At 40.0% G+C, this 23565-nt stretch overlaps 2 protein-coding genes across 6 annotated transcripts in view; one reads left to right on the top strand and one right to left on the bottom strand.

The window, feature by feature from the left end:
* Positions 1–1065: 1065 nt before the first annotated feature.
* Positions 1066–23565, top strand: part of FUCA2 (alpha-L-fucosidase 2) — a 73997-nt gene continuing 51497 nt past the window's right edge. For 4 of the 5 annotated variants that reach the window (XR_003793679.1, XR_003793680.1, XR_003793678.1 and 1 more), the window contains exons 1-7: positions 1066–2141; positions 7182–7369; positions 10374–10713; positions 12043–12253; positions 12498–12688; positions 21281–21389; positions 22626–22725. Coding sequence is in view for 2 of the 5 variants with exons in the window: in XM_029223651.1 (XP_029079484.1) it covers positions 1744–2141; positions 7182–7369; positions 10374–10713; positions 12043–12253; positions 12498–12688; positions 21281–21389; positions 22626–22725 (1537 nt within the window). In the remaining 3 variants the exon portion in view is untranslated. Of the gene's footprint in view, positions 2142–7181; positions 7370–10373; positions 10714–12042; positions 12254–12497; positions 12689–21280; positions 21390–22625; positions 23327–23565 lie in introns of those variants that run through there. The other variant, XM_029223650.1, reaches the window with a different exon arrangement.
* PEX3 (peroxisomal biogenesis factor 3) overlaps positions 19184–23565 on the bottom strand; it is a 43453-nt gene continuing 39071 nt past the window's right edge. Inside the window, exons 15-16 of the transcript XR_003793681.1 lie at positions 20720–20778; positions 19184–20330 (exon numbers count right to left, since the gene is read on the bottom strand). The gene's annotated coding sequence lies outside the window, so the exon portion shown is untranslated. The remainder of the gene's footprint in view (positions 20331–20719; positions 20779–23565) is intronic.

Raw genomic sequence — 23565 nt, 5'->3', positions numbered from 1 at the left:
GAGATATTAATGGGAACACACAGGAGGGAGTAAAACGTCTGGGAGGGAAGGTGGTGACAGAAAGCTTCACAGGGGCACTGACATTTGAACTGGCCTATGGTAAAATGAGAGGCAGTTTTCTATGGGAGCAGATGGGGTGGGGATTCTGGCTCTACTCTGAAAGCATTTAAGAGGAGAAGACAATGAGCCTCTGATGACCTCCCTTTGAAACAGGAGGGAAGGCAGCAGGGCACAACCTTTAAAAGAAATGACATAGCCCTTGAGGATATGACAAAAACTGGTTAGACGCAGTTGGGCCCAAGATGGCGGAAGATTCGACTTCCAGTGGACTTTGAACCTCATTATACACTCATTGTAATAAATTATCATATACTAAATGACACACCCACAGGCACCATGACAGTTCCGAGGCTCACCATAAAAGGTCAAAAAGTGGACGGTGGCCAAGTTCCTGGAAATCCCTGCCCCTCCCCCAAAATAGTTGGAATAATCCTCCCACTCATTAGCCTATGAAATTACCCAGCCAATAAAAACTAACCACCCCATATTCCAGGGCCTCTCACCTTCTGAGATGCCCCACACTTTGCCTGTGGAGTGTGTTTCTCCCAGGGCCACTCTCGCCTTTTAAAATGGGCCGCATTCTGTCTATGGAATGTGTATCTCTCTAAATAAAACAACTTCTTACCTATCACTTTGCCTCTCGCTGAATTCCTTCTGCACAGAGACATAAAGAATCCGAGCTTCAGAAAGTCCTGAAACCTACTGTGCGATTTCAATTAAAAGACAGTGGGTTCAAGTCCCGATCTGAGCTTTGGCTGGTTTTGAAGCCCATCTGAACTGTGCAGTTTCACCTTGATTAATCATTACAAGTTTCTGCCTTCTTTCTCAAGCCAGCAGATTTTTTTTTAAAGGAACATTTATTTATTTATTTATGGCTGCGTTGGGTCTTTGTTGCTGCGTGCGGGCTTTGTCTAGTTGCAGCGAGCAGGGGCTACTCTTCATTGTGGCTTTTCATTGCGGTGGCTTCTCGCTGCGGAGCATGGGCTCTAGGTGCGTGGGCTCAGTAGTTGTGGCATGTGGGCTCAGTAGTTGTGGCGCACAGGCTTAGTTGCTCCCCGGCATGTGAGATCTTCCCAGACTAGGGCTTGTTGGCAGGCAGATTCTTAACCACTGCGCCATCAGGGAAGACCCACCAGCAGATTTCTTAAACATTCGTTTCACTGGTTTCACCTGTCTTAGATCACTTTGTTTTCTACTGCAGTGGTTTTCAAAGTTTGATGTTCAGACCAGCAAAATCAGCATCACCTTGAACTTGGTTAGACACGCAAATTCTGGGTCTCCAACCTGCATTGCAAACTCCTGGAATTTCACCTGATACAGACTCAAGGTTGACAGCCACAGTTCTAAACACACCCAGGACTCTGGGGAGTGGGAGCGGGATGTAAAATGCAGAGGCTGAGAAGGATCTGGGTTTTTCGGTGCCACCGGCCAGGGAGGGGTTGGATGACCCGGCTGAGGTTCCCGCCTTGGGATCCAGATCCACGGTTCCACCCAGGCTGGTCTCTAGCGTCTTCTCCGGCGGTTTCTAGAAGGGTCCTGCCGGTTGAGGGGAGAGGTGCTCCCACAGGTCCCTGAACCAGACTCGTTTTTTCTCTCCCAAGCGGATTGTCTAGGAGGCTTAGCTGAGCAGCCTCAGGGCTGGCTTTGGGGCAATACTGGCGTCCTTAGTTTTGCAAGTGAGCGATGCAGGCCTCCTGTGGTCGTTCTGTTCCGGCGCCGGGACCGCGGCCACTCCCACCCCAGGGAGGAGGGTGCCTTTCTCCTAGGACAGCTTGGTCAGGTGACCTTGGCGGCTCTTACTCAGCCAGGGACCCGGAAGGACGAGGGATCAGGAGGCCGCGGGCGTGCGGGCAGGACGGCGGGCGCGGGGCCATGAGGTCCCCGAAGCTGCCTGGGTTCGTACTCTCGCTGCTGCTGCTGCTGCCGCCGCCGGGTCCAGTTGGCGGCGCCGCGCGCTTCGACCCCACCTGGGAGTCCCTGGATGCACGCCCCCTGCCCGCCTGGTTCGACCAGGCCAAGTTCGGCATCTTCATCCACTGGGGCGTGTTCTCCGTGCCCAGTTTCGGGAGCGAATGGTTCTGGTGAGCGCACCTCCCTCCGTCTCCTCTGACCCCGCTTTGCACCCCACTGGCCTCCAGCCACGACCCAGATCCCAGCCTATGCCGGTTTGTTTTGCCCCCTAGTCAGTTTCACCTCCCGCTGTTTTAGCGGTGTTTAGCATTTCCGGGTGTTAAATGAATAATTTACTGTGTAAGTGGTTCGTGCTGGGTGAACACTGAATTTTTCTTCCGTGTGACTGCAAGAGTTATCAGACAACTGATGTGACTGGCTTCTCAGCTTCTTGATAGCTGCACTTATCAAGTTGTAGTTATCACTCTGTAGCCACCGAATGACTAAGACAGCAGGAAAGTAATCGACTGTGTGGGGTCATATTGTGAAGCGTGAGCCTAAACTGCCGTCTTTGTCCTTAGAGAATCAGACACCTTGTCCCGTCGCTGTTCTGCTGCTACCTGTCAATTTTTAGTTGTTCTGCCATGAAGTATGGTTTAAACATAAATTCATGGGTATGTGAGACTTCTGTTCCTTTGGGCATTCACTGGCTCTTTAATGTTAAAATGTTACCACGTGTGGCTCAAGAAACAAACAAAAAGTTCTAGAATGTTTACCCTAAAAAACCCCAATTATTAATAGACTGCTATGTGGAAAGTGCTGCACAAAAAATTGCTCTGTAGATTTTACCTTGAGATCTATATAAAAATGTGCATGTAATCCCTTACAACTTGGAAGTGTCTCACATACTTTCCTGATTAAGTACCTCAGGTATTTTAAGTTCTTCAAGATAGAAATGGTATATATATATATATATATATATGTATATATATATATATAGTATACATATATAATATATTCCTAATGAAATAAGAAAATAAACAATGAGTATTTAAACCTGCTTTATACTATATACATAGTGTACAACAAATTTAATATATACAATATATGTTAGATACGTCAACTGAAAAAAAATACCCTATGTGAGAGTTGTGAATTAAGTTTTATTTGGGGCAAAATGAGGACTGAAGCTTGGGAGACAGCCTCTCAGAGAGCTCTGAGGAGCTGCTCTGAAGAGGTTGGGGGGAGAGATCAGTATATATGTGACTCTGGCGAAGGCGGATACGTGCAATCAAGCACACATTTTGGCAGAAGGTTACCGCTAATCACGAGAAGCAGATGTCTCCCTTATGATTTTAGTGCTTTTCTAGATATGAGAAGATGCAAGAATTTGGGCTCATAAAATCTCCTGAAAATATCTAATTATCTGAAGGCCTGTTCTGCCAGTTTTTCCCAGAGCACAGAGTGCCTCATTCCTGATCTCCACCCTGAACTCCTCCCAGGGTGTGATGAAGGTCAGTGACTTCAGTGGCTAGTGACTTCATTCTTATAGAACCAGATGGCAAGTGACAATTTCTAGTTGGCAGATACAATACAGAGTATAAACTATATATTGTATTAACGTTACACTATAAACATTGTACTACTTTCTATAAAGAGACTTTCTGCAACCAGTAACTCTTCTTATTCAGTTAGGCCAGTTGATGTAAAAGAACTGTATAAACTATGGAGTACTATTCATATACTCTTTTGGAATCAACTTCAAAACCAAGGGACTCTTTCTTCCCATAACTTGTATTACCAAATATATTTGCTTCAGGATGTTATAAATCTTTCTTTGCAAGTTTTGTGCTGTGAGGCATTTTGAGTTTAGTTTTGAAATGTTTCAGATTAGCAAGGTACATCAATTAACAGATTTTTTTCCTCTTAAGATATAATAAATTATACTTTAATTTGCCATTTTGTTCAACAGGGAAGATTAGGTAAATATACATTTGGTGCTGGGAGAGGATTTGATGTTTGTTAATTGAAACTAGTGCTCTGTGCAAAACAGCTAGTTTTGAATCATCTTATTCTTTGTAATGGTTAACTTTTTATTTTCTACAAATGAACACAAAGTTGTTTGTTTTGCCCTAGGACAATAAAGATAATTCTCATACAAAACAGAGTATATTTTTGATGGTCTGGAAGTGCAATAACCCTGTGGAAGATTCTTTAATTATCTATAGTTTCCCTTTGTGTCCCCTCTAAATCTCTGCTCCCCACCCCAATTTGACCTGGAGCCATCAACAGTAGAGATGGGTATATCTGACTGTCCTTAATGGCAGTTCGAAACCAAATATAAATTATGGGCTGTTTACTGTAAGTGCCTCTTCTCATCTCTATTAGTATGAAATTTGAGAAGTGACTCTAGACTATAATAGAGAATGCAAGTTCAAATTAGATGTGTTAGGAAAAAACAGAAATCTCTTATCTTTTAACTTTCTGACTGTCCCAGTTTCTCTTTTGTAGTTCAATTTAAAAGGTAAAAATGCATCATGGATCAATTAGGATACTTTCACTTCAAGGTACAGAAAACCCAAATAAAAGGTTTAACAATAGGGGTTTGTTACTCTACATAATGAGAAATTTAGACGTAGTTGGCTCATTGATGAAATCAAAGACCTAAGCTTTCTGTCATCCTCAGCCTGTTGACTTGTCCTGTCATGGTCACATGATGGTGGACAGGCATCACTTCATACAACCTTGTCCGAAGGCAAGTTGTATCTCTTTCTATTAGAGAGGAAACCATTCCCAGAATCTCCCAAGTTGGCTTCCCCTCAAGTTCCATTGGCCAGCATGGGTCAGGTGTCCATGTGGTAGGTGTGATGGAAACTGGGAAAATATGTATCTGACTCTTGGGCAGGTAAAGAATAGTGCCTGTGACATATTATGTCCTTCAGTGAAGGCTTCTCAGTGGGATGAACCTCCTGATCATCTTTGGGGATGTAATGCTGATTATGGATTTACTCATCCCTTAGAAACACTCTTATGAAAGGAAGGAAGGAAGGAAGATGGAAGATGGGTCAGAGATGGGGCCTGCATCTATTTCGTGAGCATAATATTACTGCCATGTTTATCTAAAAATTATGTTTTCGATGTTGTTTTCCTCCTGAAGCTTTGCTTAGGCAGTTTAGGCCCCATTGCTCAGAAACCATGCATATAACCTGTAATCCTTGAAGGCTGAGTCAATATATTAAAATAACAGCATCTTCTTAATTTTACTGTCATCTCCTCCCCCACTTGTTCTCTGCTAGTGAATATAATACATTTGTGTTACGCTTTATGTGCTTTGTCTTCTTTTGAAGCCTTCATCACTTATGTTACAAAGGACTAACTATGTAAAGATACTACATGTTGCGATTTAAAAGTGAAGAATTAAGAGCAAATGGGTAGCTGTGTTGTCTAGAATGTTCAGGTTGATGAGCTGGAGTTCACAGAGGGGTAGATGGAAAACTATGGAAGTTTACATAAGCTTTCTTTAAGGTGAAGTCAAACTAAATGGGGAAGTGAGGAAGAGAATCTTGGTAATATGTGAGTAAGGGGGATTTAGTAAAGGGAGCTGGGGCAGTTACAGGTGACCCTTGAACGACACAGGTTTGGTCCACTTTTATGTGGATTTTCTTCAATAAATATACACTTGGCCCTCTATATTCGAGGATTTCACATCTCTGGATTCAACCAACCTCAGATGGAAATTTTCATCCACAGTTGCTTGAATCCACAGATGCCAAAACTGGATACGGAGGGCTGACTGTATTGGCTGACTGGGTTGGCCAAAAAGTTCTTTCAGTTTTTAAGTAAAAATAAAAGACACATTTTTCATTTTTACCAAGAACTTTATCGAACAGCATATTCACTGTTTTGTTCCACTACCTTTTGCCATTTTTCAGGCAACTTCATAATTCCATCTTCCCAAAACTTTTTATCTTTTTGAGCAAAGAACTGTTCCAGGTGCCTTTTACAGTCTTCCAGGGAATCGAAATTTTTTCCATTAAGAGAATTTTGTAAAGACTGAAATAAATGGAAATCTGAAGGTGCAATGTCTGGTGAATATGGCGGATGAATCAGAACTTCCCAGCCAAGCCATAACAGTTTTTGCCTGGTCATTGAAGAAACGTGTAGTCTTGCGTTATCCTGATGGAAGATTATGCGTTTTCTGTTGACTAATTTCAGACGCTTTTCGTAGAGTGCTGCTTTCAGTTGGTCTAATTGGGAGCAGTACTTGTTAGAATTAATCGTTTGGTGTTCTGGAAGGAGCTCATAATAGAGGACTCCCTTCCAATCCCACCATATATACAACATCACCTTCTTCAGATGAAGACTGGCCTTTGGTGTGGTTGGTGGTGGTTCAATTCGCTTGCCCCACGATCTCTTCCATTCCACATCATTGTACAGTATCCACTTTTCATTGCCCATCACAATTTGTTTTAAAAACGGAACATTTTCTTAACGTTTAAGTAGAGAATTGCATGCGGAAATATGGTCAAGAAGGTTTTTTTCGCTTAACTTATGTGGTACCCAAACATCAAAGTGATGAACACAACCAAGTGCAAATGATTTTCAATGCTTGATTTGGATATTTTGAGTATGTCAGCTGTCTCCCGCGTGGTATAATGTTGATTATTCTCAATTAATGTCTCGATTTGATCACTATCAACTTCAACTGGTCTACCTGAGAGTGGATCATCGTCCAGTGAGAAATCTCCAGCATGAAACTTCGAAAACCACTTTTGATACATTCAATCAGTCACAGCACCTTCTCCATACACTGCACACATCTTTTTTTGTGTTTCAGTCGTTTTTTTACCTTTCTTGAAATAATAAAAACATAATATACCAAAAATGTTGCTTTTTTCTTCCCTCTTTAATATTAAAATGTCTACACAAAAATTCACCAATTTTGATAAGTTTTTTTTTAAATGCACGCTGATATGACAGCTGTCACAATACAATCTACTTGTTTTGAATGCAGTTAAAGACAAGTGGTACTAGAGCCATCTTACAGAAGAAAACAAACGAACTTTTGGCCAACCCAATACTATGCCATTTTATATAAGGGACTTGAGCACCCACAGATCTGGGTATCTGCTGAGGCTCCTGGGACAAATCCCCTATGGATACTGAGGGATAACTATATCTCAGATGTTTATGTGAATGCTGCTTATATGCTATTTCCTTCATCCCCTTAGGTGGTATTGGCAAAAGGAAAAGTTACCAAGTTATGTGGGCTTTATGAAAAATAATTACCCTCCTGATTTCACATATGCAGATTTTGGACCACTGTTTACAGCAAAATTTTTTGATGCAAACCAGTGGGCAGATATCTTACAGGCTTCTGGTGCCAAATATGTTGTCTTAACTTCCAAACATCATGAAGGTAAGTACAACATTTGCAAAAACTCACAGTGGTTATGAAATGTAAAGTAGTTCTTTTGGACCAAGAAACTAAAGCAAGGTCATCCACATGAAATCAGAGTTTTCTCTTAGGAGCAATCATAAGTGGCTATTGACTTTGCTTGCAACTTAAGAGACCATGTGTTCCACCCAGTTAAGAAGCATTATGTATGCAGAAAGATCATACCCTCCACATGACAGAGAAAAAATGGAAACTGATCACATTTTGTTATATGCATATTTAACAATTTCCAAGTAATCCAAGATTTGATTTGAAGCTATTTGAAATGGGAAGTGGGTTGCAGGTCAAAGTTTACACTTGGAATTGCATTCTTCCTTTCTTTCCACCTTTGTAATGCATTCTGGGAAGGCACCCAGGGGATTATTTTGCTGTAGTTTTGCATCATGACCGACACACAAGGTTGTGCTTTTGGCCAACTCTTATATGGCCCAATTGAGGATAGTTTGCTAGTGATGAAAATGACGCAGGTCACCTGGAAGGAACAGGATTATGGAGCTGTGGTGGTGCCCAGAAATATCAGAGATGGTGGAGGAGTATGTAAAGGAAACACAGTGGTTGTATTAGGGTTCTTCAGAGAAACAGAACTAATAAGCAGTATAATATATAGAAAGAGGTTTATCATAAGAAATTGACTCATGCAACTATGGAGGCTGAGAAGTCTAGACCCAAGAGAGCCAGTTGTATTGTTCCAGTCTGAGTTCAAAGGCCTGAGAACCAGGAGAGTGGATGATTTAGGTTCCTGTCCAAGTATGAGGGCAAAGGCAGGAGAAGACTGATGTCTCAGCTCAAAGACATGCAGAGAAAAGAATTCTTTCTTAATCAGCCTCTTATTCTGTTTAGGCAGGCCTTCAGTGGATTAGATGAGGCCCACCCACTGGGGGAGGGCAATCTGCTTTACTCAATCTACCTATTCAAATGTTAATTTCATCTAGAAACACCCAGGAACATATCCCGAATGACGTTTAACCAAATATCTGGGCACCCAGTGGCCCAATCACGTTGACACATAAAATTACCATCATAGTGATCTTCCACTAATAGGATAGATTCCACCCATTACCATTCCAGTATCTATAAGATCAAGGAAGCATCAGCAAATTATTATTGTTCCAACAGCATGTTAATAATTAGACAATTTGTTTGCATAACCATCTTTGCCTTGGAATAAAAAATTTTGCCTCATTATTTGCTCAGGGGTGGGTAGGGGATTAGAAGGGAAGAACCAAAACCCCAAATAAGGAATTATCTTAGAATATTTCTCCCATTGGCCACATTCTAGTGGCTTAATGATTTTCTCCTATAGAGGTTTCTCAGGCTGAGATGGATATTTATAAAGCGTATTTGCTTGTGAACATGTTGATTTCCTGATGCCTAGGAACTTCTCCAAGCTGTATGGCACAAGGTATTACATAGTGAGCTTATTTAAAAACAAAACAAAACAATCTTAATCACATTGTGAGGACAGATGATGTAGCCCACATTTATCAACTCTCTAGCACTCATATTGTTGGAAGTTTTCATGCTTATGGGAGAGACCCTGCTGAGCCTGGCTAGGCGGGAAGACCACTGTGTGAGCTTCTGGTGGTGCTACTGAACCGAATACCCATGTGGTTTTAGCACCGCCTGACATTAGGGTCTGTCAAGTTGAAACATTTTGAATAAGACTTTAAGTATCATCAGCAATGCTTTGAAGTTTACCACAAACATCTTTAGAACCAGTGTGAGCTCTTTTAAAAGTTTCTTCAAAATGAATCCAGAGTGTGTCCATCTTAGTCTTGTCCTAATTTACAAGAGTAAAGTGTTGCACCAAAGCACCTTACTTATGTCTGTTCTCAAAGATTCTTTTAGATTTTAGTGGGACAGCAACAATGTATTTATGTTCCTAGGTGCCAACTAAACATTTTGAGGCTTTTTAAATTATTTCTTAAGTATTTCAGTTTATATAGGGCTTCTATGGTTTTTATATAGAACAACCAGCAATCTAAATGCAAATTCCTTTTAAAATATGAATTATTTCAAAGTGCTTATGTAAAGGCAGACATTCTTCTTACCTATTTAGTTGGTAGGTAATTCACTTTTAGGTAATTTAAAGCACGACATCCAAGCTTATGATTTTAGAGTAGGATGAGATTACAAATGGTGGGTACATTGCAAAGTACAGAACTACTGGGGACTAGTACCCCACCCCCACCTTGATAAAATGAATAATGAGGGTAAAGGAGACTTACTGCTATACACGGACACCAGTGTTCTAAGAATCATACTATAATAAAATAAATAATCCTAAAACCAGGGAATATACTTTAATTTTTGGTTTAGAAGACAAATAAGAATCTTGCAGGAGTGCATCTCAGGAACTTCACCGTAAGCAGTAATAGTCATCGTTTAGCATGGTGCATATGGAAGATGTTCCTGTCTTAGCTGTGATCGCTAATGTTGATTGCTGATTTTGTGCTAGACCCTGTGCTAGCCATTGGCTGAGGATATAGCAGGGAACACTGCAGACATGATGCTGTCCCTCAAGGAGCTTATAGTCTAAGAGGGAGAATACAGGAGATAGATCAGACTATACAGACTTTATGGGGAACCCTGAGAGTTGCTTTTAAAAATCTTGGTTCTACTTTGTTTAAATTCTCATTTGTTTCTTGTATGAAAGCAAAATGTATACTATGGAAAAAAATTGCCATAAAGCAGTTGTTTGTAGAAACAGTGATTTATATATTACGTGTACTGCCTATGTGATTTGAAAGCTTTCTTTTTGTTTTTTTTGGCTGCACTGCGCAGCTCGTGGTATCTTAGTTCCCCAACCAGGGATCGAACCCATGCCCTTGGCAGTGAAAGCTCAGAGTCCTAAGCACTGGACCGCCAGGGAATTCCCCCTGTGTAATTTGTTTTGGTGTTTGTATATGTGGAAATTTACTAAAACAATTGATATGCTTACAAGCTTTTTAATATAATGTTTCAGGCTTCACCTTGTGGGGCTCAGAGCGTTCGTGGAACTGGAATGCTGTAGATGAGGGGCCGAAGAGGGACATTGTCAAGGAACTTGCAGTAGCCGTTAGAACCAGGACTGACCTGCGCTTTGGACTGTACTATTCCCTTTTTGAATGGTTTCATCCGCTCTTCCTTGAGGATGAATCCAGCTCATTCCAGAAACAACAATATCCACTGTCTAAGATGCTGCCCGAGCTCTACGAGTTAGTGAACCAGTATCAGCCTGAGGTCCTGTGGTCAGATGGTGATGGAGGGGCCCCAGATACCTACTGGAACAGCACAGTCTTCCTAGCATGGTTGTACAATGAGAGGTGTGTGTGTTATTAGATTGCTGTTGTGACCTTAAACATTCCTAATACATGTATAAAATTTTAATTCCCTTGCTTCTTGAAATAGGTCCTTTCAGGCTCATTTGTGGCATGGGGGAGGAAATCATTGTAAATAATGCTCATTAGATATATCAATATTTACTCAGAATAATCAGGAGTTACAAATCAGGAGTCAAATACAACTCAACAGTCTGATTTTGAAATCAGACTAAACATCACAGGATCAAGAACTTTGAAGACATTAACCTTGTGGGTCCTCATTTTCATCTTCTATTCTGGGACAACTCTATTGATTCATCACTGTTTCTGATGATGTGCTTTTCAATTCCTCTGATTGCTTCTTTTCATCCTCATACATTTGATAATCTTTGCTGCTCAGACAATGTCACCCTTGTCTGTCTCCTCTTTTCCCTCATCGTCAGCATTTCACCTCTTCCTGTTCTCTCCTCTTGCTTTCTAGCATGTTCCAAGCTACCCCATTAGAACAGGAAGTTCTGACTGAGCTCCTTTATAAGGCTTACACTATATGGAGCAAAGTTATATTTGTAACTAAAAAGTACTTGGTATCATGCTAGGAGGTCAGGGAGTGTCCTGCTTGTGTTCTCTGGGCCCACAAAGGGCACACATACAAATACTCTGGAGAGCTCTTGATATGTAACTGCAGTTTCTCTAGGTACTCCTTCCAAAGGGAAATATGGGGAACCCTCCACTTCAATTTGTGAACCAAACGATCCCCTCTAAGTGGAGAAGTGCAGGAGGTACCAACTGCTACGATGAATAATGTAGCGGGGATATTTCATGCTACAGTGAATTCCATGATAACAGTCAACTTTCCTGAGGTTTTTCAATATTAGGCACAATTGTAAGAGAAAGAAAGGCTAGAATATATGTAGGAGATTATTCAGTCATAGATGAGAAGAATGTCTTGACTGTAAATTCAATTTTAGCTACCATTCACAACATGGGAGCAGGGAGGAGAACCTTCAAATAATAGTAAAATACTCTTATAAGTGCTATGTGTGCTGGGCACTGGGCTATGTGTTTTACATAAATTAGTTCTGTTCTAATAATAGATGAGGAAATTGATTATTCAGAAGAGTTAGGTAACTTGCTGTGGGACAGGAAAGTGACAAGCCAGGACTACAATCTCCCCAGGTCTATTTGACTTCAAAACCGTGGGCTTTGTATTATATTCCACTACGGTTATTTTCCAGGAGTGAATTTCAGTCAGACCTCTTTTCAGTGACACTGCTTTTGTGTAAAAATTCTTTACTTTTTGTTTAAAAAAAAAAATCATCTTTTTCATTTCAGCCCAGTTCGGGACACAGTGGTCACCAATGACCGTTGGGGAGCTGGTAGCATCTGTAAGCACGGTGGCTACTATACTTGCAGTGATCGTTATAACCCAGGACATCTTTTGCCACATAAATGGGAAAACTGCATGACAATAGACCAGTTTTCCTGGGGCTATAGGAGGAATGCTGGAATCTCTGACTATCTTACAATTGAAGAATTGGTGAAGGTACAGTAAAATGTCTGGTGACCATTATGGTAACACTTGTAATAGTGTAGGTGTATGAGAATTATTTTTTCTAAATTGTATAGCTCAATGGTCTATAACACAGGACATTACTCTTTTTTCTATGTGTGTTCTCCTAGATGGTGACTATATATATATGTCTAAGTCCATAAATACCACATGTTAACACATTCAGGATGGAATTGTTTTCTTTCTCTAAGAACTATATTTATTCTTAATTTTTTAGCAACTTGTAGAAACAGTTTCATGTGGAGGAAATCTTTTGATGAATATTGGGCCCACAAAAGATGGCACCATTTCTGCAATTTTTGAGGAGCGATTAAGGCAAATGGGGACCTGGCTAAAAGTCAATGGAGAAGCCATCTATGACACCCATGCTTGGAGATCCCAGAATGACACTGTCACCCCAGATGTATGGTAAGTACTATTAGATAGAGGAAGGCATTTAACATTTCTCAGAGGTAAAGAGAAAAGTAAAATAAAAAAGGAAATGGGATGAATGCCCACCTACACAAAACACTTTCTTTACTTACTCTACAAGAAATTGGCATATTTTAAAACACATTATTTATCAAATTGAGCTGAAATCATCTCTAGATTCCTCCAAACAGTGGACAGATTTCAGGGAAAAATATTCAGCTCTTACAAAAATTGTAGGCCATTCAGAAAAATGAAAAAAAAAAATGCTGAGTGGTTAATCCAAAAGAGACTTCAGGTTTAGTCAGGTAAATTCTAACTTTTGCAGGTGTTACATCACATCAAATTAGCAGGAGGTGCGGAAGGGCAGAAAAAATATTTAAAATCTGCAAAAATAACAGCATTATTTAAATTGATTAAAAATCTTGTACCTTGTTCCTATTATTCTAATAAATCTAAACCTGAAGTTTCTTTAAAATTATCTTAACTGCTAACTTTTCTTTTAACTAGTAGCTCCTATAAAAGCCTTGCCACAGGTTCTGTCTGAGCTTTGGAAAGTTCTATGGGCCAATGAGTCAGACTCTGCAAATACGGTGGTTTCTGATGTGCGGTCTTAACATATATAAATAAGAGTAGTATTAGTGAAGCTCTAAAAATTCACCTTGTGTTGCCACCAAAGCGAGTACAGCCTGATCAAGTATATATCAAAAGATTAGACTAAATAATCTTCCTTGAACTTATGACTTAAAACAAATTGTCAGTTCATTGAAGAAAATCAAGTAAGGCAGTCTACACAGAAGCAATTGACTATAGAATTTTAGAATGCCGGGTCTGAGAGAAGCCACAATAAGAACTCAGAACCAATCTTTCATTTTACAGAGGCTAGTTTAAATTGGGTTTTAGAATTTGCTTTTGTGTTTGTATTTGACTATGAGGGTGTCTGATCTGGGATCTGACAATGGTTAACCATTATTCCATTCCATTTTCTTTCAATAAGTAAAGATAAAAGCCAAACTACTTATTAGCAAGACCTATAAAGCCGTAGCCTGGCTCCACTGCACCGAGCCCAGTGGCCTGCTATCCCTGCCTCACCAGAGGAGCTCTCCCCCCGCAGGTTCATCGTGTGTGCTTCCCCTCCTTGCTGCATCTTTAGATAACTATCTAGACTCCCAGGGCTATCCTTGAAATCCTTTGACATTTTAGCCCTGGCTCACTGTTACTGTCCCCAGAACTACTCTTCACATAATTCTTAGTGATTTTAATGTCAATATTCACAGCTCTTCTAATCTGCTGGCCCCTCAGTTCCGGTACCTCCTCCCTTCTAGGGATCCTTTCCCCTTCTGTTGGTCGTACCTTAGACCTTGTATTTCCAATAATTGTACTCCTTCTATGCTCTCAGTCTGAAGCATTCCATTGTCTAACTCCCACCTCTTATATTTCAGCTCACTTCAGCTTCCAAAGGGATCTGCTGCCTTTAATTCTGTCACGTTTTCTCTTCCTCTTGCCTCAACCCTCTCATGTCTTTTCTTCTTCCTTATCCAGGTCAGATTCTATGCATCACTCCAGTGCATCCACCCTCAACTCCTTAACTCTCTCTCCCTCTGTCGTACTCATTAAAACTCAGCTTTGATTAAACTCAGCTCTACTTATTCCATATCTACCCCTGTGTAGCTAAATGTGACTAGAAATACACACACACACACACACACACACACACACACACACACACACACACACACACAATATGTCAAATGCTCTCGCTTTTGGCTTTAAAGCAAACCCGTGTATCCTGGATCCCATCCCAGGTTATCCACTCAAGGATATTGTTCTAGCAATTCTCCCCGTTTGCTCCTCATCTTCAATTTCCCCTCTTTGTTAGATCCTTTCCTATCAGCATAAAAACCTGTTTTTTTTTCATCTTGAACTCTTTCCATCCTACTTAGATCTCCAGCTACTTTCCCATTTCTCTACTTTCCTTTATAGTAGAACATCTTGAAAGAATGTTTTTTACTTGCTATCTCCAGTTTCTTGCTCCAGTTTTCCTCTTTTTTAAAAAATATTATTTATTTATTTATGTATATTTTTGGCTGTGTTGGGTCTTCGTTGCTGCACGCGGATTTCTCTAGTTGCGGTGAGTGGGGGCTACTCTTCGCTGCAGTGCGCAGGCTTCTCATTGCGGTGCTTCTCCTGTTGCGGAGCACAGGCTCTAGGCACGCGGGCTTCAGTAGTTGTGGCGCACAGACTTAGTTGTTCCACTGCACGTGGGATCTTCCTGGACCAGGGCTTGAACCCTTGTCCCCTGCATTGGCAGGAGGACTCCCAACCACTGCACCACCAGGTAAGCCCTCCAGTTTTCCTCTTAAACTCACTCTGGTCAGACTTCCACCCCACACTCTATAAAATCACTGTTATCCAGGTCCACAGGAACCTCTCCCTCACTGGGTCAGTCGAGGTCCCTATCATCTGAGCTTACTGTCAGCATTTGCCCCAGGTGATGGCTGTCTCTGTCTTCACTGTGCCTGTTGGCCATTCCTTCTTAGTCTCCTTTGCTGGTTCCACTTCAAGTCCCCGACCACTAAACCTTGAAGTGCCCTGAGGCTCAGCCCTTGGACTTCTATTCTTTATCTTAATTCCCCAGGTGATCTCATCTATTTTCAGGGCTTTAAATGCCATACTGATGACCTCTGCAGTGGAATCATCTTTTTTAAACTCCAGAATCATATATTCAACTTCCTAGTCAGTGTCTCCACTTAAAAATAAAGCATCTTAAACCTGTTGTGTCCAAAACTTAGGTCCTTAAAATTTTGCTCTAAATTAGTTCCACCCACAGTCTCCCCCATCTCAGTTAATGGCAGCTTCATGCTTTTAGGTGCTTGTCAGGCCCAAAACCTTGGAGTCCTTAACTTCCCTTTCTTTTACATCCCACAGCCAATCCATCAGTAAATTCATCATATCTTTGAAATATATCTGGAATCTGACCACTTCTCATCCTCTCTGTGGCAACCCTCTTCCTGTTAGTCTCCATCGTTTCCCCCCTGGATTATTTCAGTAGCTTGTCTGATCTATTCCCATCTGTGCTCCTTTAATCTATCTGCTACAAAACCTTTTAAATAATAAGTCAGGTTATGACACTCCCATGCTCAAATTCTTCCAGTGGCTTCCAGTCTTAGAGAAAAATTCAAGACTTACAAAGGCTTATACGGTCCTATAAAAACGAGCACCTTGTCTCTGTGATCTCACTGGCTATCATGCTATCCTTCACTTCCTCTCCTTCAGTCACTCCGCCCTCCTTGCTCTTCTATCAACAGGCCAAGCATACTGCTGCATTGGGACTCTGTGCTTGCTGTTCTCTTCCTCTGCTCACGTGGTTCCCCCTCACATCCTTCAGGTCTCCTCAACGCCACCTCCTCAAAGAGGTCTTCCTTGACTATTCTATTTATTTTTATTTTTTTGCATGTAGACTTTCTTCTTTATTGCTGTACACCCAGAACTTAAAAGAGTTCCAGGTATATTGTAGTCACAAATAGATAATTTTTGAATAAATGAACACATTTTAAAATTTAGCGGTCAGGTAATTTCCAGCAATGCCATTGGTTTAAGAAATTAAAACTGCTTCAGATTACCAAATGTGAGAGTGATTATGATTTCTAACATGGCTCAAAATAATTTTTTAAAATTTGAAGTTTGTCTCCAAATCAGTAAGGAATCAGTCTAGAGAATCAGAAGGTCTATGATTTTTTCTGTTTTCTTCATCACTGATTTACCTTGAGAACAAGTTGTCTATTCCTTTTAACAAAGTAAGTATGGTGAAGATTTAAATTAATGTGACAGAATGTACAGATATTTAATTTGAGGTTAGTATAAACACAGAGGAGCCAAAGGATCCCCTAACAATCCTCTGATCTTTTTTCTTTTCTAACATTTTTATTGGAGTATAATTGCTTTACAATGGTGTGTTAGTTTCTGCTTTATAACAAAGTGAATCAGTTATACATATCTGATACATATGTATCAGATATGTATATGTACAAATCCCCATATCTCTTCCCTCTTGCATCTCCCTCCCTCCCACCCTCCCTATCCCACCCCTCTAGGTGGTCACAAAGCACCGAGCTGATCTCCCTGTGCTATGCGGCTGCTTCCCAGTAGCTATGGATTTTACATTTGGTAGTGTATATATGTCCATGCCACTCTCTCACTTTGTCACAGCTGACCCTTCCCCCTCCCTGTGTCCTCAAATCCATTCTCTAGTAGATCTGCGTCTTTATTCCCGTCTTGCCCCTAGGTTCTTCATGACCTTTTTTTTTTTAAGATTCCATATATATGTGTTAGCATACGGTATTTGTTTTTCTCTTTCTGACTTACTTCACTCTGTATGACAGTCTCTAGTTCCATCCACCTCACTACAAATAACTCAATTTCATTTCTTTCTATGGCTGATTAATATTCCATTGTATATATATGTCACATCTTCTTTATCCATTCATCTGTCGATGGACACTTAGGTTGCTTCCATGTCCTGGCTATTGTAAATAGAGCTGCAATGAACATTGTGGTACATGACTCTTTTTGAATTATGGTTTTCTCAGGGTATATGCCCAGTAATGGGATTGCTGGGTCGTATGGTAGTTCTATTTGTAGTTTTTTAAGGAACCTCCATACTGTTCTCCATAGTGGCTGTATCCATTTACATTCCCACCAACAGTGTATGAGGGTTCCCTTTTCTCCACACCCTCTCCAGGATTTATTGTTTGTAGATTTTTTGATGATGGCCTTTCTGACTGGTGTGAGTTGACATTGTATGGTAGTTTTGATTTGCATTTCTCTAATGATTAATGATGTTGAGCATTCTTTCATGTGTTTGTTGGCAATCTGTATATCTTCTTTGGAGAAATGTCTATTTAGGTCTTCTGCCCATTTTTGGATTGGGTTGTTTGTTTTTTTGATACTGAGCTGCATGAGCTGCTTGTAAATTCTGGAGATCAATCCTTTGTCAGTTTCTTCATTTGCAAATATTTTCTTCCATTCTGAGGGTTGTCTTTTCGTCTTGTTTATGGATTCCTTTGCTGTGCAAAAGCTTTGAAGTTTTAGGTCCCATTTGTTTATTTTTGTTTTTATTTCCCTTTCTCTGGGAGGTGGGTCAAAAAGGATCTTGCTGTGATTTATGTCATAGAGTGTTCTGCCTATGTTTTCATCGAAGAGTTTGATAGTGTCTGGCCTTACATTTAGGTCTTTAATCCCTTTGAGTTTATTTTTGTGTATGGTGTTAGGGAGTGTTCTAATTTCATTCTTTTACATGTAGCTGTCCAGTTTTCCCAGCACCACTTATTGAAGAGGCTGTCTTTTCTCCATTTTATATTCTTGCCTCCTTTATCAAAGATAAGGTGACCATATGTGCGTGGGTTTATCTCTGGGCTTTCAATCCTGTTCCATTGATCTATATTTCTGTTTTTGTGCCAGTACCATACTGTCTTGATTACTGTAGCTTTGTAGTATAGTCTGAAGTCTGGGAGCCTGATTCCTCCAGCTCTGTTTTTCTTTCTCAAGATTGCTTTGGCTATTCGGGGTCTTTTGTGTTCCCACACAAATTGTGAAATTTTTTGTTCTAGTTCTGTGAAAAATGCCATTGCTAAATTGATAGGCATTGCACTGAATCTGTAGATTGCTTTGGGTAGAATAGTCATTTTCACAGTGTTGATTCTTCCAATCCAAGAACATGGTATATCTCTCCATCTATTTGTATCATCTTTAATTTCTTTCATCAGTGTCTTATAATTTTCTGCATACAGGTCTTTTGTCTCCTTAGGTAGGTTTATTCCTAGGTGTTTTATTCTTTTTGTTGCAATGGTAAATGGGAGTGTTTTCTTAATTTCACTTTCAGATTTTTCATCATTAGTGTATAGGAACGCAAGAGATTTCTGTGCATTAATTTTGTATCCTGCTACTTTACCAAATTCATTGATTAGCTCTAGTAGTTTTCTGGTAGCATCTTTAGGATTCTCTATGTATAGTATCATGTCATCTGCAAACAGTGACAGCTTTACTTCTTCTTTTCCGATTTGGATGCCTTTTCTTTCTTTCTCTTCTTTGATTGCTGTGGCTAAAACTTCCAAAACTATGTTGAATAATAGTGGTGAGAGTGGGCAACCTTCTCTTGTTCCTGATTTTAGAGGAAATGTTTTCAGTTTTTCACCATTGAGGATGATGTTGGCTGTGGGTTTGTCATATGTGGTCTTTATTATGTTGAGGTAAGTTCCTTCTATGCGTACTTTCTAGAGGATCTTTATCATAAATGGGTGTTGAATTTTTCCCAAAGCTTTATCTGCATCTACTGAGATGATCATATGGTTTTTCTCCTTCAATTTGTTAATATGGTGTATCACATTGATTGATTTGCGTATATTGAAGAATCCTTGCACTCCTGGGATAAACCCCACTTGATCGTGGTGTTTGATCCTTTTAATGTGCTGTTGGATTCTGTTTGCCAGTATTTTGTTGAGGATTTTTGCATCTATGTTCACCAGTGATATTGGTCTGTAGTTTTCTTTTTTGACTATTTTATTTAAAAGAACACCTAGATCCCTTTTTGCCAACGTAGTGTTGACCTAAAATAGACTGCCAGTTATTTCTCTAGCAAAAGTGGGTTTATTTGCGATCACCAAAGAATTGTAATTTGGGGTCTGCAAACATGGCAAGCCACATGCAAGTCCCTGCACAGCAAGGGAAGGAGAACTCTTTTACTGGGGGGAAAAGGAAGTTGGGAAAGCTATAGTAAATGGAGAGTCCATGGCTTTTCATTGGCTGAGTTGTTGCCAGGTAATAAGAGGAGCCTTCCTACTTCCTGTGGGCTCTGCTATTGTTGCAGGGCATGGGAGCTCCCCTCTCTGGTCTCCTGACTCTATTTTAATTGAGCTTCCTGTTTATTAATTTTCACACAGGCATGCTCTATTCTTCTTGCTGGGCTTCAGTTTTCTCCAAAACATTTAATCATCATCTGACATATATTTTTTTGCTCATTCTAATTTTCTCCGCTACATGTAAGCTTCATGAGGACAGGGACTGTGTTCAATGCTATGTCTCCAGCTCTGAAACAGTGATTAACATTTTAAGATGTCAATAAATATTTGTCAAATAACTGAGTGAAAAAATGAATGAATTCTGTTTTCTTTGTCTAAACCTTACTCTTCTTACCTTTTCCCTTTTGCTCACATTCATCCTTTAAGTCTCAGATTAAATCTCATTTTCTTGCTAATGGTATAACGTAAAAACATGCCTTTGTTATAATCTTTCAACTTCCTCTTCTTTCATAGTGCTTATAAAAATTCACACTTCTATATTATTTGTGTGATTATTTGATGTCTCTCTCCCTCACTCTAGTCTAAGCTTTACAAGAACAAGAACTAAGTGTGTTTTGTTTTCTATTGTATTCTTAACACCAAGCACGGTACTGGGCCCAGCATTGACAGATACATACCTGTTGAATGAAGGAATATGAAGATTTGATCATCAGGTGGAAAGCCATCTATTCTTGCATCTTATGCTCTTTGCTCACATTCCCCACCTGTTTCCAGCTCCATGAGAAAAGTCTGATGAAGAAGAGTAGTACTAGAAAAATCTCGGTTCCAAGAACTTCCTTTTAGCACTGGGGAAGTGGGGAAGAGAGGTGCTGTGATAATTGTGATTTATAATAAGAAATATATATTTGGTCTTTTTCTGTTTCTGGCACAGAGCTCCTAAAACTCTTGGAATTTCCTAAGCGATGAGAGCCATAAAGGTGTCTTTCGTTATGTCAGTGAGGTGATTTTGGACACTACCAAAGGATGAGGGCTGGTTGCCCATGGCCTTCAGGGAGGGGTGAGAGGGTGGAGGTTGAACCAATCATCAGTGGTCATTGATTTAATCAATAATGACTAATGAAGCCTCCATAAAAATCCCAAGGATGAGGTTTAGAGAACTTCTGGATTGGTGGAGGTACAGGGAGAGTGGAGCACCTGGAGAAGGCATGGAAGCTCCCTGCCCCTTCCCACATACCTTGCCCTGTGCATCTCTTCCATCTGGCTGTTCCTGAGATATATCCTTTTATAATAGACCTGTAATACAGGAAGTAAAATGTTTCTGTAAATTCTGTGAGCTGCTCTAGAAAATTAGTTGAACTCAAGGAGGGGGTTGTAGGAAGCTCCAATCTATAGCCTGTGGGTCAGAAGCCCAGGTGAGAATCTGGACTTGTGACTGGTGTCTGAATTTGGGGAGGGGGCAGTCTTGTAGGACTAAACCCTTAACCTGTAGAATCTGACACTATCATCTCTGGGTAGATGGTGTCAGAATTGAGTTGAATTGTAGGACACCCAGTTAGTGTCCGAGAATTGCTTGGTGGTGTGGGGAACTTCTCCCCTACTCCACACACATACACGGGAATTGGGATCAGAACACTTCTGGGTGCTTTTTATGCTACCATCAGGCTAGTTTTCCTTCACTCTATTAATAAAAACATTGGTAAATATTTACTGAATGGAAGTACCTCTGTAAAATAATTCTAGACTTGACCCATAAATAATGAGAAATATTACTATGCTTTTATTCCCTTTTAACCAGGTACACGTCCAAACCTAAAAACAAATTGGTCTATGCCATGTTTCTCAAATGGCCCACATCAGGACAGCTGTTTCTTGGTCAGCCCAAAGCTACTCTGGGGGCAACAGAGGTAAGAGGGAATTTTGTCTTTTATTGTTCCTTTAACTTGCTGACTAGAATAACCTGATGAAGACATAACTTTTAACTTCAGGGTGAGCCTTATATGTGTTCCTCTTATACCTCATAAGAGTAATTTAAAAATGGACTTCATCAATGGCAATGTTTGGCAAAAACCTTTGAAAGTTTTCTTTCATTTCCCAGAAAACCAAACCTATAAAACGGCTATATTATCTCCATGCATATCAATTAAAATATCTTCTTCACAGTCATTCTATGTTGTTCAGGCTCACTGCATGCATCCAAAATGAATCTTTTTGTAAAACTGGAGTCCAGATTCTTCCCCTGACATCCCACCCCAGAACACATCTGAACAACTATGAGATGTCATGGCCCTACCATTTCAAGTTCACAAAAAACTGGGGGAAAATTAAAGGTTAATCTCACAGTTGTAACCATCAGCTCTGGCATCGAGTTCACTTTGATATATTTTATAGATTATTTTTAAGAAACTGAAAATTTTCTGGGATATGAATTGTCCAAATGCTTTTCCTTGCATCATTTTTCCATATTTCATTTCTAACACTTATGGCCAATCAGGCAGAAAAGGAGATGAGTTCAGATCTGATGTTTAATTACAGCTTAGTGTCCTGGGCATGACATTATCTTTTTATTTTATTTATGTTCTCTTTGGCTGCCATTAATACTGTTATTTGAAAGTTCACGGGTTTTGTTTTTATATTACTCTACATGATAAGCAAAGTTTTCTGGTTCAAAATAACCACAGATATATAGAAAACTACTTATTGAAATTCACCTTATATAAGACGAAGAATATAGAACAGTTACAGTAATAATTGATCACAGGTATTGTTGATTAGTGGAGGTTATTGGAACATCTTGAGGGGGAATGGTGGCTGGATAAGGAAGCTGAGCCTTTCTTCAAACATTCTGTGTGAGAACTGGGCAGGCCTTAGTCGTGCAGATTGGTTTGAGAATAATTTTCTCTACCCTGGCACTATTCAATCTTTACAATTCTTCCCCAAATCCTGCACACTTTTGAGAGTAATATGGGAGCAAGACAGATGTATACACTCATTTTAAAACAGCTTGTAATCCACTAAATAAAAGTAAAAAATGAATCTTCTGTCCACATTGCTTTTTAAGAGATATCAACCACTCCTTCCGAATAAAGTGAGGGAGTCAGAGATACACTTGGAGACATTTGTGTGTATGTTTTTAATTTCAGGTTGAACTACTGGGACATGGACAGCCACTTCAATGGACTCCTTTGGAGCAAAATGGCATCATGGTAGAACTGCCTCAGCTAACTGTTCATCAGATGCCCTGTAAGTGGGGCTGGGCTCTAGCACTAACTAATGTGACCTGATTTGCAGTAGAGTGCTTCCTGATGCAGTTATATCTAAGACTAGAATGTATCAGGTTTCTATAATTGTAGCACACAGAGAAAGCAAATGTAAAATTGGCCCAGAATTTCCTAAATTACTCACATAACTGGTTTAACTCTCCAGTGCACTTTGCTATTGACGTCCCTTCACACTGAATTTATTTCCACGTGTGATTCAGAGGTGGGGATTTTGTTTCAGAGTAGTGAGGAATTGGTGGTGTTAAGGACTGAGTCGTGTCTTCTGCCAAATTCACATGTTGAAGCCCTAAGCCCCAATGTGATTGTATTTGGAGATTTTAAAGAAGTAACTAAGGTTAAATGAAGTCATAAGAGTGGGACCTTAATCCAATATGACTGGAGTCCTTATAAGAAGAGGAAGAGCACGGATGCAAGCATATGGAGGAAAGACCATGTAAGGATGCAGTGAGAAGGTGGCCATCTGCAAGCCAAGGACAGAGGCCTCAAGAGAAACCAAACCTGCTGACACCTTGGGCTTTCAGCCTTCAGAACTGTGAGAAAATAAATTACTGTTGTTTAAGCCATCCTATATGTGGTATTTATTATGGCAACCCTAGCCGACTAATAGAGGTTCATAGGTATATAATAAATTTGGCTTAATATTTATTTCCAATGCTTACAGTAATTTTCTTTTTATAAAAAAAAATTGTCTTTTTTTCCCTCTTGGTAATAAAACTGATATGTTCACTATAGATATCTAAAATTACACAGAAATGCTTAAAGGCAAAATCACTGTTAAGATCACCACTACTAATATTTTAGT

This window comes from Monodon monoceros, unplaced genomic scaffold (assembly GCF_005190385.1).
Source record: "Monodon monoceros isolate NGI ecotype Baffin Bay Population unplaced genomic scaffold, NGI_Narwhal_1 Super_Scaffold_15, whole genome shotgun sequence".
NCBI lineage: Eukaryota > Metazoa > Chordata > Mammalia > Artiodactyla > Monodontidae > Monodon > Monodon monoceros.
This window is presented reverse-complemented; position numbering and strand designations above follow the sequence as displayed.